Source organism: Muntiacus reevesi, chromosome 1, assembly GCF_963930625.1.
Source record: "Muntiacus reevesi chromosome 1, mMunRee1.1, whole genome shotgun sequence".
Classification (NCBI taxonomy): Eukaryota; Metazoa; Chordata; class Mammalia; order Artiodactyla; family Cervidae; genus Muntiacus; species Muntiacus reevesi.
The window spans coordinates 21,193,060-21,216,047 of record NC_089249.1 but is presented as its reverse complement, the minus strand read 5'-3'; the positions used below and the strand labels follow the sequence as shown (position 1 = coordinate 21,216,047).

General features: G+C 49.5%; 1 protein-coding gene and 1 non-coding gene across 2 annotated transcripts in view; both read right to left on the bottom strand.

Moving 5' to 3' along the window:
• Positions 1–19,805, bottom strand: part of CSF2RB (colony stimulating factor 2 receptor subunit beta) — a 28,304-nt gene extending 8,499 nt beyond the window's left edge. Inside the window, exons 1-13 of the mRNA XM_065939208.1 lie at positions 19,738–19,805; positions 11,054–11,305; positions 9,995–10,118; positions 7,268–7,458; positions 6,473–6,624; positions 6,222–6,390; positions 5,554–5,689; positions 5,239–5,393; positions 3,759–3,898; positions 2,643–2,805; positions 1,299–1,389; positions 1,035–1,092; positions 106–209 (exon numbers count right to left, since the gene is read on the bottom strand). Of these exons, the coding sequence (XP_065795280.1) occupies positions 106–209; positions 1,035–1,092; positions 1,299–1,389; positions 2,643–2,805; positions 3,759–3,898; positions 5,239–5,393; positions 5,554–5,689; positions 6,222–6,390; positions 6,473–6,624; positions 7,268–7,458; positions 9,995–10,118; positions 11,054–11,129 (1,559 nt within the window). The 5' untranslated portion in view covers positions 11,130–11,305; positions 19,738–19,805. The remainder of the gene's footprint in view (positions 1–105; positions 210–1,034; positions 1,093–1,298; positions 1,390–2,642; positions 2,806–3,758; positions 3,899–5,238; positions 5,394–5,553; positions 5,690–6,221; positions 6,391–6,472; positions 6,625–7,267; positions 7,459–9,994; positions 10,119–11,053; positions 11,306–19,737) is intronic.
• LOC136156612 (U6 spliceosomal RNA) lies at positions 15,139–15,245 on the bottom strand. The gene has a single exon (XR_010661106.1). It is a non-coding gene; the product is annotated as a U6 spliceosomal RNA (small nuclear RNA).
• Positions 19,806–22,988: the final 3,183 nt, after the last annotated feature.

The following is a 22,988-nucleotide window of genomic DNA, read 5'->3' as shown; positions in this document are numbered from 1 at the left end:
ATCTCTTCAAACTGAGGTCCAGACCCAGGCCACCTCCTCCAAACCTCGGGTGTGCAGGGGGGTGCCACCCTCCCACCGCCCAGGGATCCCCTGCCCAACACTCACCCCTCCAGCTGAGGGCAGCTGCTGCCCCACGGCCCCTTGTGTGGGTGGCTCCCGCTGTCCAGGGTGGCCATGCTGTCTGGCAGCCGGAGTCTGGCGCTCCCGTTCTGGGAAGAGAAAGGGCATTTGTATCTTTGGGAGTCAGGGCGCTCCAGAAGGTGCAGATGGAGGGAAGGCCTTGAGAATGGTGGAGATTCAGGAACCCCCAGACGAGGCAGATTCTCATCACCAGCAGGACGGCCTCCTGACACCAGGGAGACGAGGCCAGAGAGGGGCTGGGACCTCGCTGGGGTCCCGGGTCGCCTGAGGACACTATCTGGATTGTCCCTGCTCTGTGCTCACCCCAGCCCCCTCTGCACCAGCCGTGAGACCCTCCCAAGGCAGCTCTGGCCCCGTGTATTTGACCAAAGGGCTCCTGTTCCCCAGGGTCCGCTCAGCCTTCCGCCATGGGCCCCAGACTCACTGCCCTCCCCGCTCAGTTCCCTTCTCAAAGGCGCCTCGTCTCCACCCTCCACACGCCTCTGCCTGCCGTGGCCTCTCCCACCTCCCACCACCCTGCACCCCTTAGCACTCAGCTCTGCCATCCTGTCCTCGGAAAGCCACTCTGCCTCCCACCACCCACCTGCCCTCGATGTGACTATGCCTCTCCTGGAGCCTCCCAGGGACCAGCCCCCCAACGTCAACCCTCCCTCCTGTCCCGGGTGAGTCCTCGCCGGCAGGGCACCCTGAGCGTCGGGGGAGACCAGGGGGTCTCCGTGCTGGACTTGCGGGGCTGGCCTGGCTCTTAGAGCTGCCCAGCCCCTCTTCTAGCCACCTGCACCCCCAGCCCCACTCAAAGCCCCCAGGAAGGGGAGCAGGACAGGGGCGCGGGGACATGGGCGCGAGAGCACGCGAGCCCCAGCACCTCCGCCGCCCTCACAGCTAGCTCCTACCTGGAACAGGTGGCTCTTGCTGGGGTTGGGGATTTTCTCCTCCCATTTCCGGTTCAGCCTGGAAAGACAGCAAAGAGGTGACCGCTGCCCAAGACCTCAGGGCAGCTGCCTGTTCTCATGTATGGAGGTGAAACTGCAGCCCAGGGAGAGCTCAGATTAGTCCAAGACCCCATTTGGAGCGGGTGACAGGGCTGTGACAGACAGTGACCCTGGCATCCTCTGGGGCCCTGGATAACACTCTGCCCCCTCTTGGAGTCCCCTTACCTGTACCCGTAGACGCCACAGAAGTGCAGGACTGGAAGCAGGATTAAGGTGCTGATGACAAGGATGAGGGCTAGGACCCACATGGGGAGCACTTCAGGAAGCCAGGAAGGAAAAAGGATTATTAGCATCCAGGGAGGGAAAGGGCTAGAGACTCAGAAGATGGGATGCAGCTGCTTCCTTGGGGTGCAGAGGGGGAGACAAGGCCAGAAACTGACTAAGAAGAAGGGAGCCTTTGTCTGAGCCACCCACAATGTTGGCTAGGGCTGGCCAGTAGCAGGTGTTGCTGTGGGAGGGCAGCAACTGTAGCCAAAGGCAATCACAGGGGACTTCCTGAAGGAGGCAGCATATAAGGTGGTCATTAAGAACAGGACAACAGGAGAGGCAGAGGTGGAGAAAGGGGTGATGGTGGAGGAACCAGAAGGTACAAAGGCCCATCAAAGACTCTCTCAACTGTCCATTTGGGTTTAAGCCCCTTACTGGCTTGGCCCCTCCAGAACTCCCCTGATCTCTTTCCCTTAGGTCCTGTGACCCACTTCTCCTTTCTGCTTGGTTGGGATCCTCTCTCTGGGGCTCTTTCCCTGACAGTCGTCTGGGCCTGGGGACCTTGTTGCAAACACTTTGCTAACCCTCTTTCTGCAGCCACCCCCTGGACCTTGTCCTATAATTGTCTGCTGGTGGCCACCATGGCGATGGTGGTAGATAAATGAAATTAGCAAAAGTAAAAGATTGAGAAATCAGACCGAAGCTTTCCAATCTCAGGCCCCAGTCTGTAGTTCCTCAGGCTGAGTGGTCCCTGGATAGTAGCTTCCACAAAAGCTAATGAAAGCATGCTTTTGTGTGTGTGTGTGTGTGTGTGTGTGTGTGTGCGCGCTCAGTCATGTCTGACTCTGTGTGAACCCATTGACTGTAGCCTGCCATGCTTCTTTGTCCGTGGAATTTCCTAGGCAAGAATACTGGAGCAAATTGTTATTTCCTATTCCAGGAGATCTTCCTGACCTAGGGATCAAACCTGTATCTCTTGTGTCTCCTGCATTGGCAGGCAAGGTGGATTCTTTACCCTTGCGCCAGCTGGGAAGCCACTAGAAGCCTGGGCCATAATAATAGAAGGCTAAGGTTCAGTTGGAGGGAGACCTGTTGGGGAGCCGTGCTCCCTCTTCTGTCCTCTGGAGGCCTTGCCCGCGGTCTGTGTTGCACACCAGGAGGTGTCATTTTCTAATCCCTGATGACACCTGGGAAGGAAGGATGCTACCCTGGGGTGGGGTTACGTCTCTGTGTTCACATCCTCCCTGTCCTCTGCCCAGCGGAGCTGTGCCAGGAGGGGTGAGGGGAGCGTGGCAGACTTACCCCAATCGGTGTCCCACGACCTTGCCTCACTCCACTCGCTCCAGATCCCCTTGTAGTTCCCCGGCTCGGGTTTGACTCTCACTCTGGCCTGGTACCTGCTGGCGGGCTCCAGAGTCGGTAGGGACATAGTGTGGGCATTCTGGAAGTCCTCTGCCTTGGTTTCCTGCAAGGGCAGGAGTGTGAGCAGGAGTGCTGAGGTCTGGGGTGCGTGGGCACAGCTATGAAGCCCTCCCGCCTCAGCACCCCAGCCTTCCTGCTACCCATCAGTTCCCAGCTTGCAGTCACATCCCCAGATCTGAGCAGCATCACCCCCACCACGGAGGACCACACTCCAGAGGGGCAGGACCAGGGAGCACCTCTTGTACTGAACTCCTGGCACCCATGACAACAGCAGGGTGCAGAAACCCTGAGGAGTCACCATGGCCCCCCTCACCCTCCCAGCTCTCCTTGGGGCAGCCTGGACCCCAGATGTGGTCTCCCCTGGAGTGTGGTGCAGGGTGACTGAACCCTGGACCATCAAACAGATGTTCAGCAGCCCAAGGACCACTCCCAGCTCCACCACTAACCCACTCCCTCCTGGCTTCAGTTTCCCCATTTCCAGCCGAAAGTTCTGGGGCTGGCTCTGAGGTTTCTGATCTGCCCTCTGTGGAGCCCCAGGTTCTGTCCACAAGGCCCAAGGGCTGCCTGGGGGCCAGGGCCAGATACTGAGCCCCGGGGTGGGGCCCTGCCTGCCTCTCCAGGAGCTGCTCTGCTCTTAGCAGCTGCACATTTGCATTCTGGATGAGATTCTTACGAAGAAGTGTCACCTTATTGTGACTTCTGAAAACCTGTCCTCCAGCTGCCTCTCAGCCCTCCCCCTCCTGATGTCTATGACCCTGTGCAACTCAGGGTCACGTGTACACCTTGGCCAAGTTCACATCATCTCTGTGAGTCTCGGTTCCTTCACCAAAGGAAGAGACGATGAGCCTGCTCAGAAGGAGTGAGCACCAAGTCCCAGTGGCTCTCTGTGACTGGTCACATGCTGGGAGCCAGGCATCTCGCAGGTGGCATTTCCCCAAATATTGTCTCACTGCTCCCTCCTCCCCTCCAGGCCCCTCCGTGGGCACAGACCCTCACCTCCCACGAGGCTCCTTCTTTCTTGTACTGGACCTGGAAGATGCAAGTTATGTGTGAGTAGCTCATTTTTTCTTCTTTCCAGTGCAGGATGTAGCCATCTCTGCCCTTGGTCACGTTGAGGGTCGGGGGAGCCATCTGGACTGGAGGGAGGAAAACTTTTAAGGAATATTGTTTCTAATATTCCTCCAGTGGAACATTTTTTGTGTTCCATGCTGATCACAGGTGCTCTCTCCATTGACCCAGGACCCCAGGTCCCACCCATCTTAGGGTCTTTGCACCCCCACTTCACCATGTCATCTATTTTGACCTGAAATGCCCTTCTCTTGGGAGATGTTAATATACATTGTTTGGCAGTGAGGTGACCAGAAGTATGGGTTACCCCTAGTATTTAATAGAAATAAATGTAGTATTAATTTATTCTAATCTAGAGTATTGACACTGTTCTAAGTATTATTATGCATGCAAAATTTATATGAATAATTTCACTCGATTGTAACAACAACTAGATGTAGTAAGTACTCTTAATCTATCCACTTTTCAGACAATTGAGCCCCAGAGTGATTCAGTAAGTTTGCAAGGACAGGCAGCTAACGAATGGTAGAAACAAAGATTGCAGTCTGGAAGATCCCAAACAGTAAGTAGCAGATTTAAACCCAGGTAACTAAGACAAATCAGTTGCTGTCCCTGACACACACTAGAGATTGGGAAGAAGAACTTGATCATCGAGAAGCAATGCAGGAGTTTCCTCTGCATGAGGTCCTCTCTATGTAACAGCAACCAGGGAACTTAACCTGCAAAGAACCACAGTCCATTTGCATACCCCCCTAGTACCCAACTGAAGAAGTAAATCACAGATGAATCATTATGAACCCTGAAAATATCAGTCTGGGAAGGACTTTGGAAACCTCAAAAAGAAAAACCCAATCTGAGAAAGAAAGGGAAAAATCAGTGGGAAGACCAGGAGGTCGTGGGCAGAAGCTGGAACTTTCGAGCAACTGAGAAGTTGGAGGGGAAAATAAAGTGAAAGTGTTGGTCGCTCAGTCGTATCTGACTCTTTGTGACCTCATGGACTATAGCCAGGCTTCCTTGTCCATGGAAGTCTCCTGGCAAGAATACTGGAGTGGGTAGCCATTCCCTTCTCCAGGGGATCTTCTCAACACAAGGATTGAACTGGGGTTTCCTGCCTTGCAGGCAGATTCTTTACCATCTGAGCCACCAGGGAAGATAGAGCTAAAAGAATGAGATCAAAGGTTTTTTAATACTGATATTCTGGAGGAATATTAATTGCATCTTCCTTCATGTTATTTGTCGTTGTTGCATTATTGCTTCTTGAGAACTTCCAGGATAGACTAGAATCATTTTTGTTCCAATTGGCTCCCTGGGCTGTTTCATTGAAATTGACAGACATGAAGTCTGGACCATGAGGAATGAAACAGTGCTGTTGGAAGATGCTCCACACAGAAGGCTAGGGGAAACTCACTGTTGTCTGAGCTCTTTATCAGCCTCTCTTCCATCTTTGGTCGAACAGAGACGATGTACTGGCTGTAGTTCCTGGCATCGGGCACCGGAATCTGGCAACGGTGCTGGATGTAGGGGCTGCCAGTCTCCTTCTGCACGGGAGAGCATTCTTCCTCCCTGAGGATCACAGCAGAGGTCAGGGCAGGGGGAAGTGGGGCCATGTGAGGGGTGAGACCTCAGGAGGAGCTATGGCTTCTGCTGGGCTCCAGGGGCAGGAGGAGGCCTGGAAAGGGTGAGGCTTAGAGGAGGGGAGGGGACAGAGGCAGGGGACACTCACTGTGCATTGGGGCCAGTCTTGTAGAAGAGGGTGAAGGAGACGGAGTGGGTTACCTCAGACCTCACTTCCCAGGTGCAGGTGAGCAGGGCGGCTCCGTCAAAGAAGCACTGGAGGTTCTGAGGCTGGGCCTCATCCCCTGGGAGGGAGAACAAACCCTCCTTCAGTCCTCATTCGTTCATTCCCTAGCCTTCAATGGGCTCACCATGAGACTCATCACAGAGAGACTGTGGCCAAAAACATCACGGGTTAAACTCAGCCTGGCCTGCCAGCCGTGTGACCTCAGGTTAGAGGGTGAACTCTGTGAACCTTCACACCCCCTGTGCAAATGGGGAGGACAGCTCAGACTCAGGGTTCGGGGATTTATTAAATAACACCATCATGCTGGTGTGTCCACAGGTCATGCAGCCCTCACAAAAACACAGCTGCCCATATGCCATTATGATTAAATTGTCATTGTTCCTCCACAGAACGTGGACAGCAACCTGGGGCCTGGGGGTGAGTCAGATGCAGACGCTGCCTCTGCAGAGTCACAGTAGGCATGGGCTGGGCTCAAGGAAGCCACTCTGAATACAGAGCACCCGAGGATCCTGTTGTGTGGACACTTGACTCGTCCTGGAGCTGTAGTGAGTCCCCCTCTCCACAAGGGAGCCTTGTCCCAACTCTCTTACCTGGCTGGGAGTTCCAGGAAACCTCCTGGCTCCACTGGCTGGGTCGTCCTGAGAGCCCCGAGCCTGGGGCCAGCCTGGTGCGCACTCGGGCCACGTAGGTGCTGCTGGGCAGGAGGTGCTTTAGCTCCAGGATGGCCGGGGGGAACTTGGAGTAGCTGGTGCGGGCATCCTGGAGGGGAGAAGGGTTGTTGGAGCAGGGCCGGCTGGGCCGGGTACCTGTGGGTTTGGGGCACAGTTGGTGGGGTCCCTACCTCCCAGGAGTCCTGAAGCCGCTTGTAGACCACCTCAAACTCCAGGCTGGACAGCCAGTGGCTCTGGAAACCCTCATGGGCTATACTCCAGGACAGCAGGAAACTCTCCCGGGTAGCAGTGATGTTGAGGTCCTTGGGTGTGGGGGGCTGCACTGGAAGGAGAGGAAGGAAAGGGTCCCTAAGGGGCTGGACGACTGTGCGGGACGCGAAGGCCCTCTGTGGCCCATGTGTGGGTAGGCCGGGGTCCCAGGCCAGGCACTGCTCCCACTGGCTGAGTGATCCTGGACAGACCCCTCTTCTCCATGGACCTCAGACTGCCTTCTGCTAAATCGTGGGGATTCAGTGTGAACATGAATGAAGCTGTGTAGATTCTGAGGCCTCAGAACATAAGCTCCATAAAAGGTGCTCAAATTAAACTCCAAAGGGAGCTAGCTTCCTTCTGTCCCCACTGCCCATGCGGTGGCCTGTGTGGCCTCCTGCCCAGCAGAGGGCACTGTGACTCCTGTAACTCCCCCTTCAGTCCACACTTTATTCGTTCCTCTGCCCAGGGTCCATCCCGCACCTCTCAGTACACATCAGACGTGTATCCTTCTCTGGAAACTTCTTGGGTCCTCTCCCCAAGGCAGAGTCCCTTGCTCCCTTTCCTGCCCATCACACCCTTTGTATGGTCCTAACAACCCTGGAGGATTAGATGTTTCCACATCTGCCTCCCCAAGTAGGCCAGGGGCTTGTGGACACTCCAGGGTTCCCGGTACTCACAGGAGACCACCCTTGGCCGGGGACCCCAGGTCTTACCATGCTGGCTCAGATTAATGGTGAGCTCAGTGACCAGAGGCTGGTCCGGTCGGAATGAGAAGTAGTCAAAGTCAGCAAGCACAAAGCTTCGGTAAGGAATAACACATTTTCTGGGTACACAGTCAAGACAATTGCTGTTTAACCAGGCCTTGTCGTCACTAATATTGCAGGACACTCGCTGTGGATGGTCCCTGCCAGGAGAGGACAAGTTTAGCCCAAGAGAAGAATCACTCACTCACAAACATTTACGAGTGGTTCCTATGTGTAAGGCTTTGTTCAGTACCAGGGAGCCTGGCAGGAAAAGAAAACACATGCAAATCCCTGTCTGTAGTTCAGACATCCTAATAGAGGCAGACATACACAAAACAATGATGGAATGATGTCACATGTCAAATGGAGAAAATTGTACATAGACAAGTCAGGAAGAAAGAGGTGTGAACAGGCCAGGACGGCTGGCCTGGGGATACATTTTGAAATAAAGAAGGCAGGGAAGGCCTCTTGGAGAAGGTAACATCTGAGCAGAAACTTGAAGATCAGGGAGGGAGCCATGCCAAATCTGGGGAAAGAGGATTTCAAGGAAAGGGAATGGCAAGTGCCAAGGTCCTGGGGTAGGCTTAGGTCTGGAGTGTTGTATGACTAGGCAATTAACAGTGCGTGCAGAGTAGAGATGTGAGGGTGGGAGGTCCAGGAGCCTATAGAGGGAGGTTACAGAAGGTCAGTGCTTAAAAGGAATGTAAGGAATTTTGAATTCACTGTAAGTGAGGAAAATTGAGAGTTATGAGCAAAGGAGTGATGTTTTGACACACACTTTGAAAGAATTCCTGTGGCTGCTGAGCTGTGGATAGATTGAGTTGGGTGGGGGTGGCAATACTGGAAGCAGAGGGACAAGTTAGGAGGCTTCTGGACTATCTCAGTGATAAGAAGTGGTTTGAATCAGGGTGTTAGTCAGATTCACTTGCTATTTGAAGATGAAGTTGATCGCATTTGCTGATGGGTTGGATGCCGCGGTGGAAAAGGAAAGGAGGGAAAGGAGACTGAAAAGCAAAAATTAAAAGACTGCCCCCATTTGTCTGGCTTGAGCCCCTGGAAGCTCCCCTTTAGTGAACTGAGATGGGGATCTAGCACAGGGGCTGCCTCTGGGAGGTGAGCAGGAACTTGTTTAGGACACTTGAAGTTAAAGACTCTACGGGACAATGTGGAGAGGCAAGTGCACCTATGGTTCTGGAACTTGGGCAAAGGTCCGGGCTGGAGAGAGTGTGTCTGGGTCAGAGTCACAGTCTGGGGCTGGATCTCTGCCGCTGGATGCAGATGCAAGAGAATGGAGGTCCAAGAGCCCTGGGACATCGTCCCCTTCAGAGTAGGGAACAGACCAGGAGACGGAAAAGGCGGGCCAGGGGGACGTGGGGAAGGGCCCGGGTGCTGGCCAGGGCCCGGGAGGGAGGTGCCACAGTGGGGCCTCGTGCTTAGGCCCAGCCAGGCCTTGTCAGGGGCTGCCTGTGGGTGCGTGGGGAGAAGGCCAGGACTAACCATTGATTTACACCAAGTGGGCATCGCTGACTCCAGCGGGAGCAGTTTAAATGGCCTGCTGGGGGCAGCAGAGTCCTGGGAGAGTGGGCTCTGGAGGAAGTACCTGAGAGGCACTGGAAACAGGGCTCCAGACAGATCGCTCTTTAGAGGAGGTTCCCTCAGAGGGAAGCAGAGAATGGACAGCCGGGCTAGGAGACCGGACCCGGGAGGCCCTGAGCTACTGTCTGGTCGGCACCTGTTAAGTGAATCCCAGGACAGTGACCCTCAGCAGCATGGGGACAGTGGAGATTGGGATGGCAGTGATGTCCTTGAGCAGCAAGACCAGGTGGGACCCCGACTCTGGCCTCAGACAGGCCTGCCTGGGACAGGTAATCACTGCAGGGAGTATCCAGGGAGGTGGCAGGCCATGGTTGGGGGAGGTGCTGGGAAGCTTCTCTTCTGGGGGTGTCTGCTGTCCCAGTGCAGGAGGAGGCAGGCCACAGCTGGGGGTGCGGGTGGGGACAGTGGACAAGGAGGACGGAGGCTCTGGGGAGAGCAGCGGAGAGAGTGCAGGGGCAAAGATGCTGCGGAGCGAAAGCCCTTCCTCCTAGGGGAGGTCGTCAGGGGTCTCCCCAGACCCTGTGATGCCCGCTGTTTAATTACTTCCATTATGGCGAGTTAGACTATCACCGGATTCCAGAATGGTGGGAGCACCTTCCCAAATGGGCTATGCCCTGGAGACTAGATAAAGAGAGAGAAACCCCCACTCCGGAGGGAGCAGGGCCTGGGAGACACATGGAGCTTAGCCTTGCAGGCTGGACACAGGACACTGGTCCTGCTAAGGCCTTGACCCCACTGTGTGGCCAGAGGGACGGACCTCACCTCTGCAGCTTCAGTTTCTCCATCTGTGAATTGGGCATTTTGTCCCTGTCCTGCCCACCTCATAAGGAGGATGAACCAAAATTGACTTCTGCCGAATGATTTTGTTTAATTGTCACAAAATAAGAGCTTATCACCATCATCATCTATATTAACATCAGAGGCTCTTCTTCCAAACCGGACATCAGACCCAAGCCCCTGGGCCCAAGGGCTGCCTGATGGGGCAGGAGCTCCTGGGCAGGGGTCTCCCATCCCTGCACTCTGTCCAGCCCCAAACCCCTGGCACTGCCCACACAGCAGTGCCCCTCGCTGCCCTCCAGCCCTGGGCCCTGCCTCACTCACTCCTTGAGCCTGCGGTACAGGGTCACGTTGACCAGTCGCTGGGCATCCTGGGTATCTGCCCACCTGCAGATGATGCGGCTGGTGTAGTCATTATGACAGCTCAGGGTCCGCAGCGGGACAGTCTCTGCCAGGGAGGGAAGCAGAAAGAGAGTCACAGCTTCCCCCTCAGATGGCACAGCACTGCAGAGAAGTCTCCCAGAGTTCTCTAAAGGCTCCTGGAGTCCAGGCAAAGGTCCCCAGAGGCCTTGGCAGGGGCAGGAGGGCTGTCTCTGCAGGTGTGCAGGTGAAAGGGAGCTAGCTGTGTACCCTCCTGTCTGGGGAAAAACACAATATTCTAGCTGATTCAGAGCATGTGTCCTGAGCCCCTGCCTTGCCCTCCTCCTGGAGGAACAGAGTCCCTCCCATTACAGGTGGGCACATGCGTCAGACACAGGCCCTGCCCCTGGGCCCCTGGGCCCCTAGGCCCCTGGGTGGGTGCAGCCTGGGAGCAGAGGCATAAACTCACCCCTAAGGGGCCTCCTCTGGGACCGCCTCGCCTTGCTCTTGGATCAGGCCCCACTGGGCCTGATGCTTGGAAAGTGGAGTGTGGTTCCCAGGGTTATCAGCGGAACTGAGTTTTCCGGGAGCGCTTGGGGAGGGTGGTCACTGGTCTGAAGAGCCCCGGGTTGGGGGCCGTCTCAGCAGGGCCTCGAGGCAAGAGGAGAGACCCCCCGCCCAGGCTGAGGGTCCCCAGGAGCAAAAGTACAGAGGTCGGAACTGGTCAAGACCTCAAGGTTCTGAGTGCCTGGGGGGAGAGAAGGTCAGACAAAGGCCTGGAATGGGCAGCTGGGAGGTTGGAGGTCTGGAATGCCACACTGGGAAATGTGGACTGAGAGGCCACACAAACAGAGAGGGTCTTTACAGGAGGCCAGAAAAGAATGAGCGGGAGTGTGGGGGGAGGGAAGGGAGGCCTCCAGGGAAAGTCAGGAAAGAGAAGAGATGGGGGGGGCTGGGGGTCTGGGTTTTGTGCCCCAGCAGTGAGAAGGGGGACACGGAGAGGGAGGGGGTGATCTGGCTCACCTTCAGCCCCTGTTATGCTGAGTCCCCAGCAGAGCGCCAGCAGAGCCAGGGGGAGCAGCCCCCGGGTCAGCGTCATCTCGTGATTCAGCTCTGGAGAACAGGTGGCCCGCTCGGGTGGGTCCAGGTCTGGGCAAGGTGTGGGCTCCTCACTGTCCTGGAGTCTTGTGTTCCTCCCCTGCTGGAGGCTGGGCTAGACCCATGTCATCAGTTCTTGGGAATCCTCCTCTCTCTGGGATCCTGCCTCCTCCAGGCCTGTGGAAGGAAGCGTCAGCCTATGGGACTCGGCCCACGTGGTAGGGCGGACCCAGGCGCGGCCTTGCTGCCTGGTTGCAGTCCACTGCTGCCTCAGCCTGGCTCCCTGCTCCTCAGCTCAGTGCCCGGGATGTGACCATGAAGGAGATGCTCTTAGTGGCCTCGGCAGATGTGGGTTCCCACTGGGTCACACTGCCCTGGTGATGAGAAAATTCAAGAGGGAAGCCTGGTATTTGATTCCCCCCCCACCAGGTACTGACCTGGGTGGGGGTCACTGGGTGTTGGGGTGTGATCCCCCCGTGGGAGTGAGCACGTGCACATACCCTCAACACACACCACACACACACACACACCACACACACACACACACAACACACACACACACACACACACACACACACACACACGAGCTGGTGCTCTCCCCACCCTGTTCCATTTACCTCATTCCTCCCACACTGCCCCCTGAAATGCTGGTTCCCTTTTTTTCTGCAGAAGGTTGGGGATTTCCTCATTTCATTTCATCCAGCCCCCGGGAAGTACCAGGAAAGTAGAACAGAGGACCATGACTCCTTTTCTGTCGGTAAGATTGTCGAAAACTTCACTCAAGCTGCACAGACACATATCCCAGAAGCTCTGTTGCTGGGAAAAGCACAGCTCTAGGCTCAGCCAAACTGACTTTCAGCACAGGCCCTGTCCCTCCTGTGCTGGTGGCCTGGGCTGACTTATCCGTGCCCTCTGAACCTTGCTCTCTAAATCTGTAAAATGGGCCCAATCCAACATATCTCACATGAGATCATGAGGGAGAACCAAACTTGGTGATATTTGTGGGTTGGTTAGTCCAAGAAATGCCTGGGAAGGAAGAGTGGGTTTGTTTGGGGCTGGGGAAGAGTATTTTAGTTCCTGCAGGGGAGCAGTGCCTTGACAGGCAAAGGAGAGTCTGCCTGGGCTGGTGCAGCTTTCTCTGCCTACCTGGAACTCAGCTAAAAGCTCAGAGCTTCTCTTTGGGTCTTACCACAAATGCAAATTCCTCACATGTAAAGAGGTCAATTCTTCTGAAAGTCAGTTATAAGTTTAACACAACTCTAATCAAAACTTAGCAAGATTTTCTTTTTTTTTTTTTGGCAGGAATTCACAAGGGAGAAAATATGTGTGAGGACAGTTAATGAGACTTTAAAAACTAAGAAGTCTCATAGAAAAATGGGTTTTCCTTAATGGCTTGGCAGTTAAAGAATCTGCCTGCAATGCAGGAGACACCAGTTTGATCCCTGGGTTGGGAAGATCCCCTGGAGGAGGAAATGAAAACCCACTCCAGTATTCTTGCCTGAAAAATTCCAGGGACAGAGGCACCTGGCAGGTCGAAAAGAGTCAGATACAACTGAGTGAGTAAGCCCTCATCGAAAACAAACTTATGGCTACCAAATGGGAAGCAGGGAGGGGTAAATTGGGAGTATGGGGTTAATAGATGCACATCACCATATATAAAATAAGATAAACAACAAGGACTAACAGTATAGCACAGGGAACTATATTCAATAATAAACTATTATTAAAAAGCTATGTTTATAATAAACTATAATGGGAAAGAATCAAAAGTAAAACAAATACAGATATGTGTGTGTGTGTGTGTGTGTGTATAACCAAATCACTTTGCTTTACACCTGAAACCTACTAAATATTGTAAATCAACTATAGTTCAACAAAAATAATGAGTCTCCGCCCAATAGCAAAATATATTATAAAGACCTGATAAGTAAAGTAATGGATTTTCACACATGCACACACATGTGCACACACACACACACACACAACAAATCAGTGGACATACTGATCAGATGAACTGTATTTCATCAGAGAATGGACTATGTGACGAAGAAGAACCATAAATCAGTATTAAGTGATGGAATAATAAAAAGTGTTGAGACAATTGTATAACAACATAAAACATATCAGCCTAAATCCCTACCTTACACCATTCCCCATGGATTCATTTCAAATCAATGAAAAATTTAAATATAGGCAGTTAAATTCTATGAAACTTGCAAGCTGTACAAGTGAATATCTTTGAACTATTTAAGCTTCAAAGCACTAGAAGAAATCAGAGACATAGGCTGACAAATAAAAGTGCATAAAAGTGAACACTTCAGTATTTTAAAAAAATAACTGAACCACAAAGCAAAGGACAAAGTGCAAAATAAATGTTTGTGCCAGAAGTATGGAGAACAAGCGACTACCTTTATGCTATAAATAGTACAAACAAATTAAAGGCGTCCAAGGACACAAGCATAAAAGACACCTACATGCAGAGAATTCGTATTAGTGGCTAACAAGTACAAAACACTTGCCATCAGCTGGCCACTGTTCAAAAGGGTTTACAGATATTAATACATCAATGTGTAGGTTAAAATCTCCACTTTGTAGATGAGGAAACTGGTATAGGTCCATGATGATACAGCAGAAAGGAACAGGCTGAGACTATAGCACAGGAGACTGGCTTTAGAATTTGTGTTCTTAACCAGTCATAATAGTGAGTGGCATAGTGTTGTATTTCCCAATTATTGGTATCGTACATCTCTATTCTGACATATACTGACCCAACAGACAGTTCTACAGATGTGCACAGATGTCTGTGCAAAAAAAAACAAAACGTTAAAACATCTCAAGTAGCATGCTCAGGGAAATTTGAGAAATCATGGCCATTTAAGAACAGATTGCTATGCAAAGAACAAATAAACAGAGTTCTTGGCATTTGAAGGTATGAAATCCATTAAAAAAAAACCAAACAAACACCATAGCTCAATAATGGGCCAAATCAGAATTAACACTATAAACTGTCATGTTACAAAGGTAGATATTGAAGACAGCAAATAGGCTAGGAAATGGGAAGTCTTAGAGAAAAACTGAAGCCTAGGAATGAAATCCAAGAGTTCCAACATCTAGAAGCAGAAGACAGAGAACTGAGGGCAGGTACTGCAGACAGTGTCGGTTACCTAGCTGTCCCCTTTCCCCTTGGTAACGAAAGGGTAGGTCTTACCTAGGTTTATTGCTACACAGGTATTTTATTTCTTGCACTCTCCTATTGCTAGGTGTGTTCGTGTGACTAAATGTTGTCCGAGAAGATGTGAGTAGAATCATTGGGTGTGCCTTTCAAAAAAAGTTCCTTAAAGGAAGTGGTTCAGGTAGGAGAAATCCATCTTTGCCCTCCTGCTTTTTTCCCTTTCTCCAGTTTGCTGTTTGGAAGAGAGGGCTGGAGTTCCAGCAGTCATTCTGAAGTGTAAGTTTCTCTTGAGTGTAGAAGTCATATGCAACAGAAAAAGAGGAACCTCGATCCCTCTTCTCGCTATGGACCAGCCATACAGTCTGAGACTGCCTACCTCTGGACATCTTTTATGTGAGGGAAAAAATAAACTTATATAGTTTTATGCTACTGTTATTTGGGGGTTTTCCATGTGTAAACACAGAGATACAATTGCAAATAGAAGAAAAATTCACAGGGCTTTAAATCAGGCAATAATCTACTAGGTTAAAAGCAAGATTCATTTTTTTTTTTCAGTGGGTTTTGTCATACATTGATATGAATCAGCCATTAGTTACACGTATTCCCCATCCCGATCCCTGCTCCCACCTCCCTCTCCACCCGATTCCTCTGGGTCTTCCCAGTGCACCAGGCCCGAGCACTTGACTCATGCATCCCACCTGGGCTGGTGATCTGTTTCACCATAGATAATATACATGCTGTTCTTTCGAAACATCCCACCCTCACCTTCTCCCACAGAGTTCAAAAGTCTATTCTGTACTTCTGTGTCTCTTTTTCTGTTTTGCATATAGGGTTATCAAAAAATATGGAACGCTTCACGAATTTGCGTGTCATCCTTGCGCAGGGGCCATGCTAATCTTCTCTGTATCGTTCCAATTTTAGTATACGTGCTGCCGAAGCGAGCACGCAAGATTCATTTTTAATAGCAACATATTCAGTCACATGCTAATAAACTTTTAGTCATCAAAGAGTAAAAGCGTAATCCTAGAGGCTTCCAGAAGGAAACAAATATGTTATTTTCAGTGAAAAAAAGATTGGGTTTGCAAGGTCCTCTCACAAGTAACACAGGACTCTAAGTAGATAGTAATGTTTTGAAAATACTGAGAGGAAAATATGTTTGAACCTAGAAATATAAAAATTCTAGCTTACTTTCAAGTTTAAGGGGGAAAAAAATCACAATATTTTGGAAATGTAAGGATAAAAAAAGCTTTCCAGATCTTTTTAAAGAAAATTACTCTAGCATGTATTTCAGAAAAAAATAAAAGTTCCAAGAAAGAGAGATAGCATATGATACTGGAATCAGTTTTGAAAAAAAAAAACAACCAATAGGACTTACTGTTAAGTAAAGAAATATTGTTACTGATTTCCCTGGTGGCCCAGACAGTAAAGCGTCCGCCTGCAATGAGGGAGGCCCAGGTTCAATTCCTGGGTCAGAAAGATCCTCTGGAGAAGGAAATGGCAACCCACTCCAGTACTCTTGCCTGGAAAATCCCTTGGATGGAGGAGCGTGATAGGTTATAGTCCATGGGGTCGCAAAGAGTCAGACATGACTGAGCAACTCCATTTTTCAAAGTAAAAGCAAATAAATACACAGTAACAACATTGAAGCAAAACTGAGATCATTTTAACACCCGTTGGCTGTGAGGTTACAGGTAGAAAGCAGAGATGAACCGAAAGCTTGCTAAGGATCTTGCCTTGTTTGGGAGGAGTGTATATATTCTGAGTAAGCCCAAATGATGATGGAAAATATAAGTTAAGTGTAAATATGTGTATTTAAAATGTAAGGGTTACAGATCACTATGAGTGAGGATTAACCATGGAAACCAGGGAATGACAGGAAGGGGGGAAGGAGAAGGAGGAAGAGGGAGGAAGAGGAGAGAAAAGCCAGATGCCTTCTCACTCAAAATAAAATAAACATGCTCACCAAAATTCGCAAACTCATGCAGAAATTTAATGATAAAAATAGCAATTGGAAAAGGGGAAAAAAGGCACAAATTCACTCCAGACAAAAACAATTTCATAGGATAACTTGATGAACACTTTAAAAAGAAGAATGCATCAACTCTAATTGTGATTAATAGAAATAGATCAACAGACAGATTAAAAGGAGAAAAAGATAAGCTTATCTTGACAGATGCCCTTAAATATTTGATAGTACAAAAGCCATTCCTGATGAAACAAAGAAATAAACCTTGGCAAATGAGGAATTGAAAAGAACATTGGCATTTCTTGGTATGTACTAGAAAACTACAGTAACATTAAAGTCAACAGAAATGTCAGTACCCTCTGCTTTAAAGTAGAGGCTGCCCACTGTTGTTGTGACCCCTACTTGGGGATCAGTGTTACCCCAAGTAATCTCTAAATTCAAGACAATCCACATTAAGACTCCAGAAAGATTGTCAACTGGCTTAACAAATTGATGCTAGATTATAACAAATCCAACATGAGGAACTTGCTCTATTGGTTAGAAAAACAATGAGTATAACAGTAGAGAGATGGAACAGAAAATATTAAAGAAAAGAACTACTTAGGAATTGGAAATAATAATAGAATTTCAAATCACAGAGAACACATGGTTTTCACACTCAAAATTAATGATATTGAGACAACCAGTTAATCACTTTTTAAAAGTTAGATGATTACTTATTACCTAGACCTCCAAATTCTAAATGGATTAAAGATTTAAATGTCAAAGCTAAAATGATAAAAGCTCTAAAATATTTCTTTAATCTTAGGGATTGAATAAGACATTGAATCCGGGAAGCCTGAAATACAAAATAATGACAGATTTGACTTAAAAGCAATGAATATATCTTTATACAATACAAGGTATCTTTAAACACACCAAAGAAAAAATAGAGTGGCAATCTGAAAGACATATTTTCAGCATATGTCAATAAATCGTCCATACATGTAATAAATGGAACACTCCTAAAATGCTCCAAATGTGTTAGTACTCAATATGTAAAAGGCAACCAGCTCACTGAGAAATGTAAAGGACATTTCCAAGCACATTACAAACAGAATCCAAATGGCCTTTCAACACATGGAAGACGCATAACTTCACCTATCACCAGGGAAAGGAAAAATACAAGTGAGAACCAGATAATTTTCATCTATTACACTGGACCCAATTAAAAGATGGACTGTTTCCTTAAAGAGAAACCAGCCTTTTTATGCACTACCATGGATATGTTAGTTCAGCTACTTTGAGGATGGTTTGACAATATCTACTATTATTTTAAATGTGCAGTCTCTTGCCCAGCAATTCTACTTCTAGGAATCTGGGCTCTAGGAATTCTTTCACAGGTGTGGAAAACTGGAAACCACCCAAGTGTCTAGCAACATGTGATCGGGTAAATTGTGGTGTACCTGTGAAATGGAGCAGGAGCCCCTGGTCCTTGCCCACGCTCCACCCCGCGAAGTCCTCTGCCTGCCTTTTGTCTGTGGAAAACTTTAGTCAAAGAATAAGTTTAATCAGAAAAGTGAGAAATACAGAAACAAAGGAAAATGGTCAAAAGAGACCAATTAATGCAATCATTAAGCTTAGTCAAGGATCTTTAGCACTGTCTTAAGGGCTGTAGATAATATTATGAGCCATATCCTGTGAGCTGTCTTATAGATACTAAAACACCAAGATGGAGAAGTTAATTTCATGACGACCAGACTGTACCCACAACATAAGCTGCCACGATTCCGAGAACTGGCCTCAAAGAATTGGGAACAAATGGACCCCGGAACTGAAGATTAACTGTACCTAAAACAATAATGATGACACTGGTCAGATCACCGATGACCAATTTGAAGATGACTGTCAGAGCTGATTGCGCTGTTTCTGTATGTAGCCCCCTGTCCCCACCTTCTGTTTATAATAGCTCTTGCCCCACTGGCTGCCCGTGTGGGGAGTCGGCCTTTGGACAGACATCCACAACGCCCTGCCACCACAATTGCCAGCATCTGAAATAAAGCAAACTTTCCTTTCCACCAACCTGGCCTGCTTATTGGCTTTTGAACAGCAAGCAGCCAGACCCCACCACGCTCTTTCAGTAACACCTAAACTGATAAACGTCATGTATCTCTTAGGGCTAATTAATGAGTCAAATCTCTATATCTTATTATGGAATGTTGTCCAGAACGTAATAATAAGTGGAAAACTAAGCTATAGGACAACATGTATGTTATAATCACTTTTATGTACTCCCAATTTTTAAATTTTTAGCAAAACATAGATCCATGGATTCACTTGTTTAATATTAAATATATTCATTAAAGAACTCAAGAAGTATCCTGTGATGTTAGTAGATATAGAACAACATAAGTAAAACTAATGAATGAAAAAAAGTGTGACCCAAAATTAGCAGGACAGATTTTGCTTGTTATAAAACCATTAGAAAGCAAAGAAGATGATAAGCAGAGAAAATTAGAATCTGGTTATACAAAGACGTAACAGCGAGGTGTCTAAAGACTAAACATTGCACATTTGCAACTTGTCACTACAGGCTGCCTGGTGAGTCCCCACAGGCTCTTATCTCAGTGGGGATCCAGAGAAACACCTGTCTTCCCATCCACAGGGCAAGTGTACACCTGGACGAAAACACCCCCCGACACCCACCACCGAACCAACTCACTTCAGTAACAGGCATCCACAGCTGGGCCCAAACGTAACGTATCGACAGTGGTCAGGGCAGAGTGTGACCATTAAGAAAACTTTCTTGGAGTGGGGAAGACATGTGTCTAAGTAAAGAAGGAACCTCCTCCCTTCTTATTTTCCAACATGAGCTTCTCAACCCACACCAGTCTAGGTCTGAGCATAACAAGTTTCCTGGCTTCATCATCTGCTCCAGTATCTCTGCATCCCCGTGGACATCCACACATGTGTGCAGGCACACGAATATGTGTGTATGTGTGTGCACACACAGACTTTTTCCAGACCAGGATGTCAGGGACTATCGGCACTCCCCTGTTCCAGACAGGAGACAGAAGCCCAGGACAGGATATTATCACTGCCACCAACACTTTAGTGACACCTTAGTGATAGCTTTGTGACAAAGTAAAGTCAACAGTACACAGCTGTGTGACTCCCAGGCCTGAGCTCTCTACCGCCCCAGGCATCTTCCCCGCTGACAGGACAGTCAGATCCAGCAGTGAGGACCGAACCCCCAAAGCCCTTCCCCCAACACCCAGGCAGGTCGGTCCCTGCTGTCTGCATCCTCGTCCACTGGCTGCTTGGGAGTCTGGGTTCAGATTTTCCCAAGAGGCCAAGCCCTAACTTCCCAAGTCCCTGGGGCACACTTGCCCACTCGACAGCCCCAGGCTCTCCCAGTCCTTCCCATCCCAGACTCCCACACGCCCCTGCCCCCGACCCCGCCCTTCAGCCTGCCCCAAAGCCCACACGTACCCTCTTTGTGCCGGGACAGACGGACCTTCTGCGGTGTCTCCCGGAGGCAGTCAGCGAGGCTCTCATGCTTCCTATTTATGCTGACGTTGTTAGGAAACAGAGAAGCAGAAAGAGGAAGCGGCAGGCCCTGGCCTCTTTCCGTACAAGTGTCTCTTCACAAGATTGCCTGGCTTCTCAGAATTGTGGACACCAAGATATGAAGTTTTATTCTGAGCCTTTCTGGCTTTGCCAATGCTGTTCCTTCTAGAAGTACTTCAATCTTTTCTGTGTGGTCTCCCTGTAAACTTCCACATGTGTTCTCTCTGCTCAGTGCAAAGTTCCTTCAAGCAGCCTTCCCAGACACCCCCAGGGGGGATGCCGGGGGAGGGCCTCTATAGCCGGTGAGAGCTCAGAGCCACAGGGACCTGGCCTCCCATCGCCACCTGCTCAGGGTGAGATCCTCTGCAAATTACCTGCATGTAACTTCGCCAGGGCTCAGGACCCGCCTCTTGACTTACAAGCATCTGTAAACATCAAAGGGCAAGACTTTAGCTCAAAGCCTGGTACAAGAGATCCCCAGGTGTTAGCTGGTACAATTTTGCTTTCCCTGGGGCCCCTTTGCCTTGTACGCCCCCCCCCCCCACACTGTCCCATAAGTCTTGGGACTCACAGCTGTCTTTCCCCAGCACTGTCCTATGAGCTCGTTTTCTCTCCTAAGGACCCAGCACGCTCCCCGGCACAGATGGGGCCCTTAACAACTGTGTGTGGAACAGCTGAATGATCGAGTGAATGGTGAGTGGCCTCTGGGCACAGCAGGGCCAAGATGAAGGCCAAGTGAATGTGGCATCCCCCTGGGCTCAAAATTTCAGGTGGCGTCCACATCCTCAGTAATCAATATGATAGTTTATTGTATTTTTAAAGTATATATGATATATATTTTTTTAAGTATTTATTTATTTTTAAAATATATATGATATTTATTTTTTAAGTATTTATTTTATTTTTTAAATATATATGATATATATATATTTAAGTATTTATTTATTTTATATTTTAAATATATATGATATATATATTTTTAAGTATTTATTTTGTTTTTGGCTGCGCTGAGTCTTCACTGCTGTGCAAGGGCTTTCTCTAGTGGGGGCGAGTGGGGCTGCTCTTCCTTGCAGTGTGCAGGCTTCTCTGGCTGTGGAACATGGGCTTCAGTAGTTGTAGCGCACAGGCTTAGTGGCTCTGTGGCATGTGGAATCTTCCCCCACCAGGGATTGAACCTGTGTCCCCTGCGTTGGCAAGTGGAATCTTAACCACTGGACCACCGGGGAAGTCCTCAAGATGATATTTTAACACAATACTGTAAAAAAGTTTTAAAAATACATGATAAACAAATACACATTTTTAAATAAAGACACATTGGTGATGGCCCACCCTGAGCCGTACTGGAGTCAGGCAAGAAACAGTACCTTTTCTCCTGAGCAGAGACAGAGTGACAGGAAAGAGGAGAAATGAGGGGAAATGGTACGGGGCAGGGGCTGGGGCAGAAGGGTGAGGAAGGCTGGAACCTGTGGCCACTGGATTCCTGGCCTGATGGCTCTTGGCTTTTCTCCTACCAGGACAGGCCTGGCCCAAAAGTGCCTGGAGTGTCCTGTGGGACAGAGAAGGCGTGGGCTGTGCTCCTCCGTTCTGGTCTAGGGGCTGGGACCCCACCCCCAAAGGGCCACCCCAGGCCTGATCACTAGGGGGGAGGAAACAGGCCCTTCCAGGAAGGCAGGGGGGGGTGGTCCCACTGGACTGAGCTCTGCGGACCGAGAGCAACAGGAACGGAGCTCTCCAGGTCTCCAGGGAGCCCAAGGAGCTCCATCTTGTCTCCTCGGGGAAGATCCGACCCTCCACCTCCTCATTTCCCACCTAGAGAGAGCAAGAGACACACTGCTGAGGAGTCCGGCTCCTGGTTAAAAATCTGTGCGTGCTTTGCAGCCCTGACCCCAGATTAGCTTTCCCTGTCTGCCCCCACCCCTAATCCAGACTGTGCACATACAGCGCAGGGCCAGCTCTGGCAGAGTCAACGACACAGGCCCCCCATCGTCGGTCATGCTCTTTCCCATCTTTGCACTCCTAGGCCTCTTAGCTGAGGTCTTGGGTGGAGGTCTCCTTATGGGGAGAGGGAGATACCTGGAGGACATTTTCCCTACTCAGAACCCTCTGCTTTTCAACTCCAAGCCCTCCCCCCGGCCCTCACCCAACTCCAAGGTCCATAAAAAGGCTGGAGCCTTGTGTTCTAGTTCCCTCAACCATGAGAGGATTCATCTGACCCCATGGAGGTAGGACAAGGATCTGCACTTTCTCCTGTTTTACCGTCTTGCTTCTACCATCTTATAGCATCCTACACCATCGCGGTAAGTGATGAAAGCTAACCCTTTCAGTTGTCAGCTGGCTGTTGTCATCAGCTCTCTGGTACCTGGTAGCTCAGCTACCTCTCCCAGCTCAGCAGAGCTCCCAACAAGAGTCACATTCCTCTTTCTCAGTGGGCAAAGATGCCCCCCAGGCTCGGGGCTCCATGCGGGAGACTCAGTGATGGGACGCGTTTCTAGCAGTGACGTGACCTGAACATGGAACTTCAGAGGTTAACAATCCTCGACATCTGAAAATAAAGCCCCCAATAATGTAAAAACCAACAAGCAACAACAAGAAGTTTCGCAGAAAATAAACCAAGAGAAACTGAATTGTGTTCTTGAGGCGTGCCTATGACGTGGGTGTGAACTTCCACAGGGCGGGATGGGGTGCGTGGTTACTCAACATGGTTCTGGCTGGAGGTGCAGGACTGCCACCTGGTTCACGGCAGGCTGCCTTTTCCCAGATCTGTGATTCTTTTCTCGACTGCCGTGAATGTCGTGGAGCCCAACTCCTCTCTGCCTGGGACCAAACAAGTTCTGCTTGTGGAAGTAAAAAAAAAAAAATTTCTCCATGGTATTTGTATTTAGAACATTTTAAAGTTGCATACTCTAAAAGGCACAAATCCCAAATATATAGTGTAGGGACTGTTAAGAAATCTCTATGCTCTTATAATCACCTGTTTATCAAATATAGAAGATTCCCAAACCCCACAAGTCTCCTCTGTGCCTCCATCCATCTCTCTTTCTCAAAGATAACCATTACTTTGATTTCCCCGACTGTAAATTTGTTGTTTTTTCCAAATTGGAGTGAAGTAAACAAATTTTCTGTTTTTACCCTGTTGTACAGTTCAGTGACATTCAGTTCAGTACACTCACATG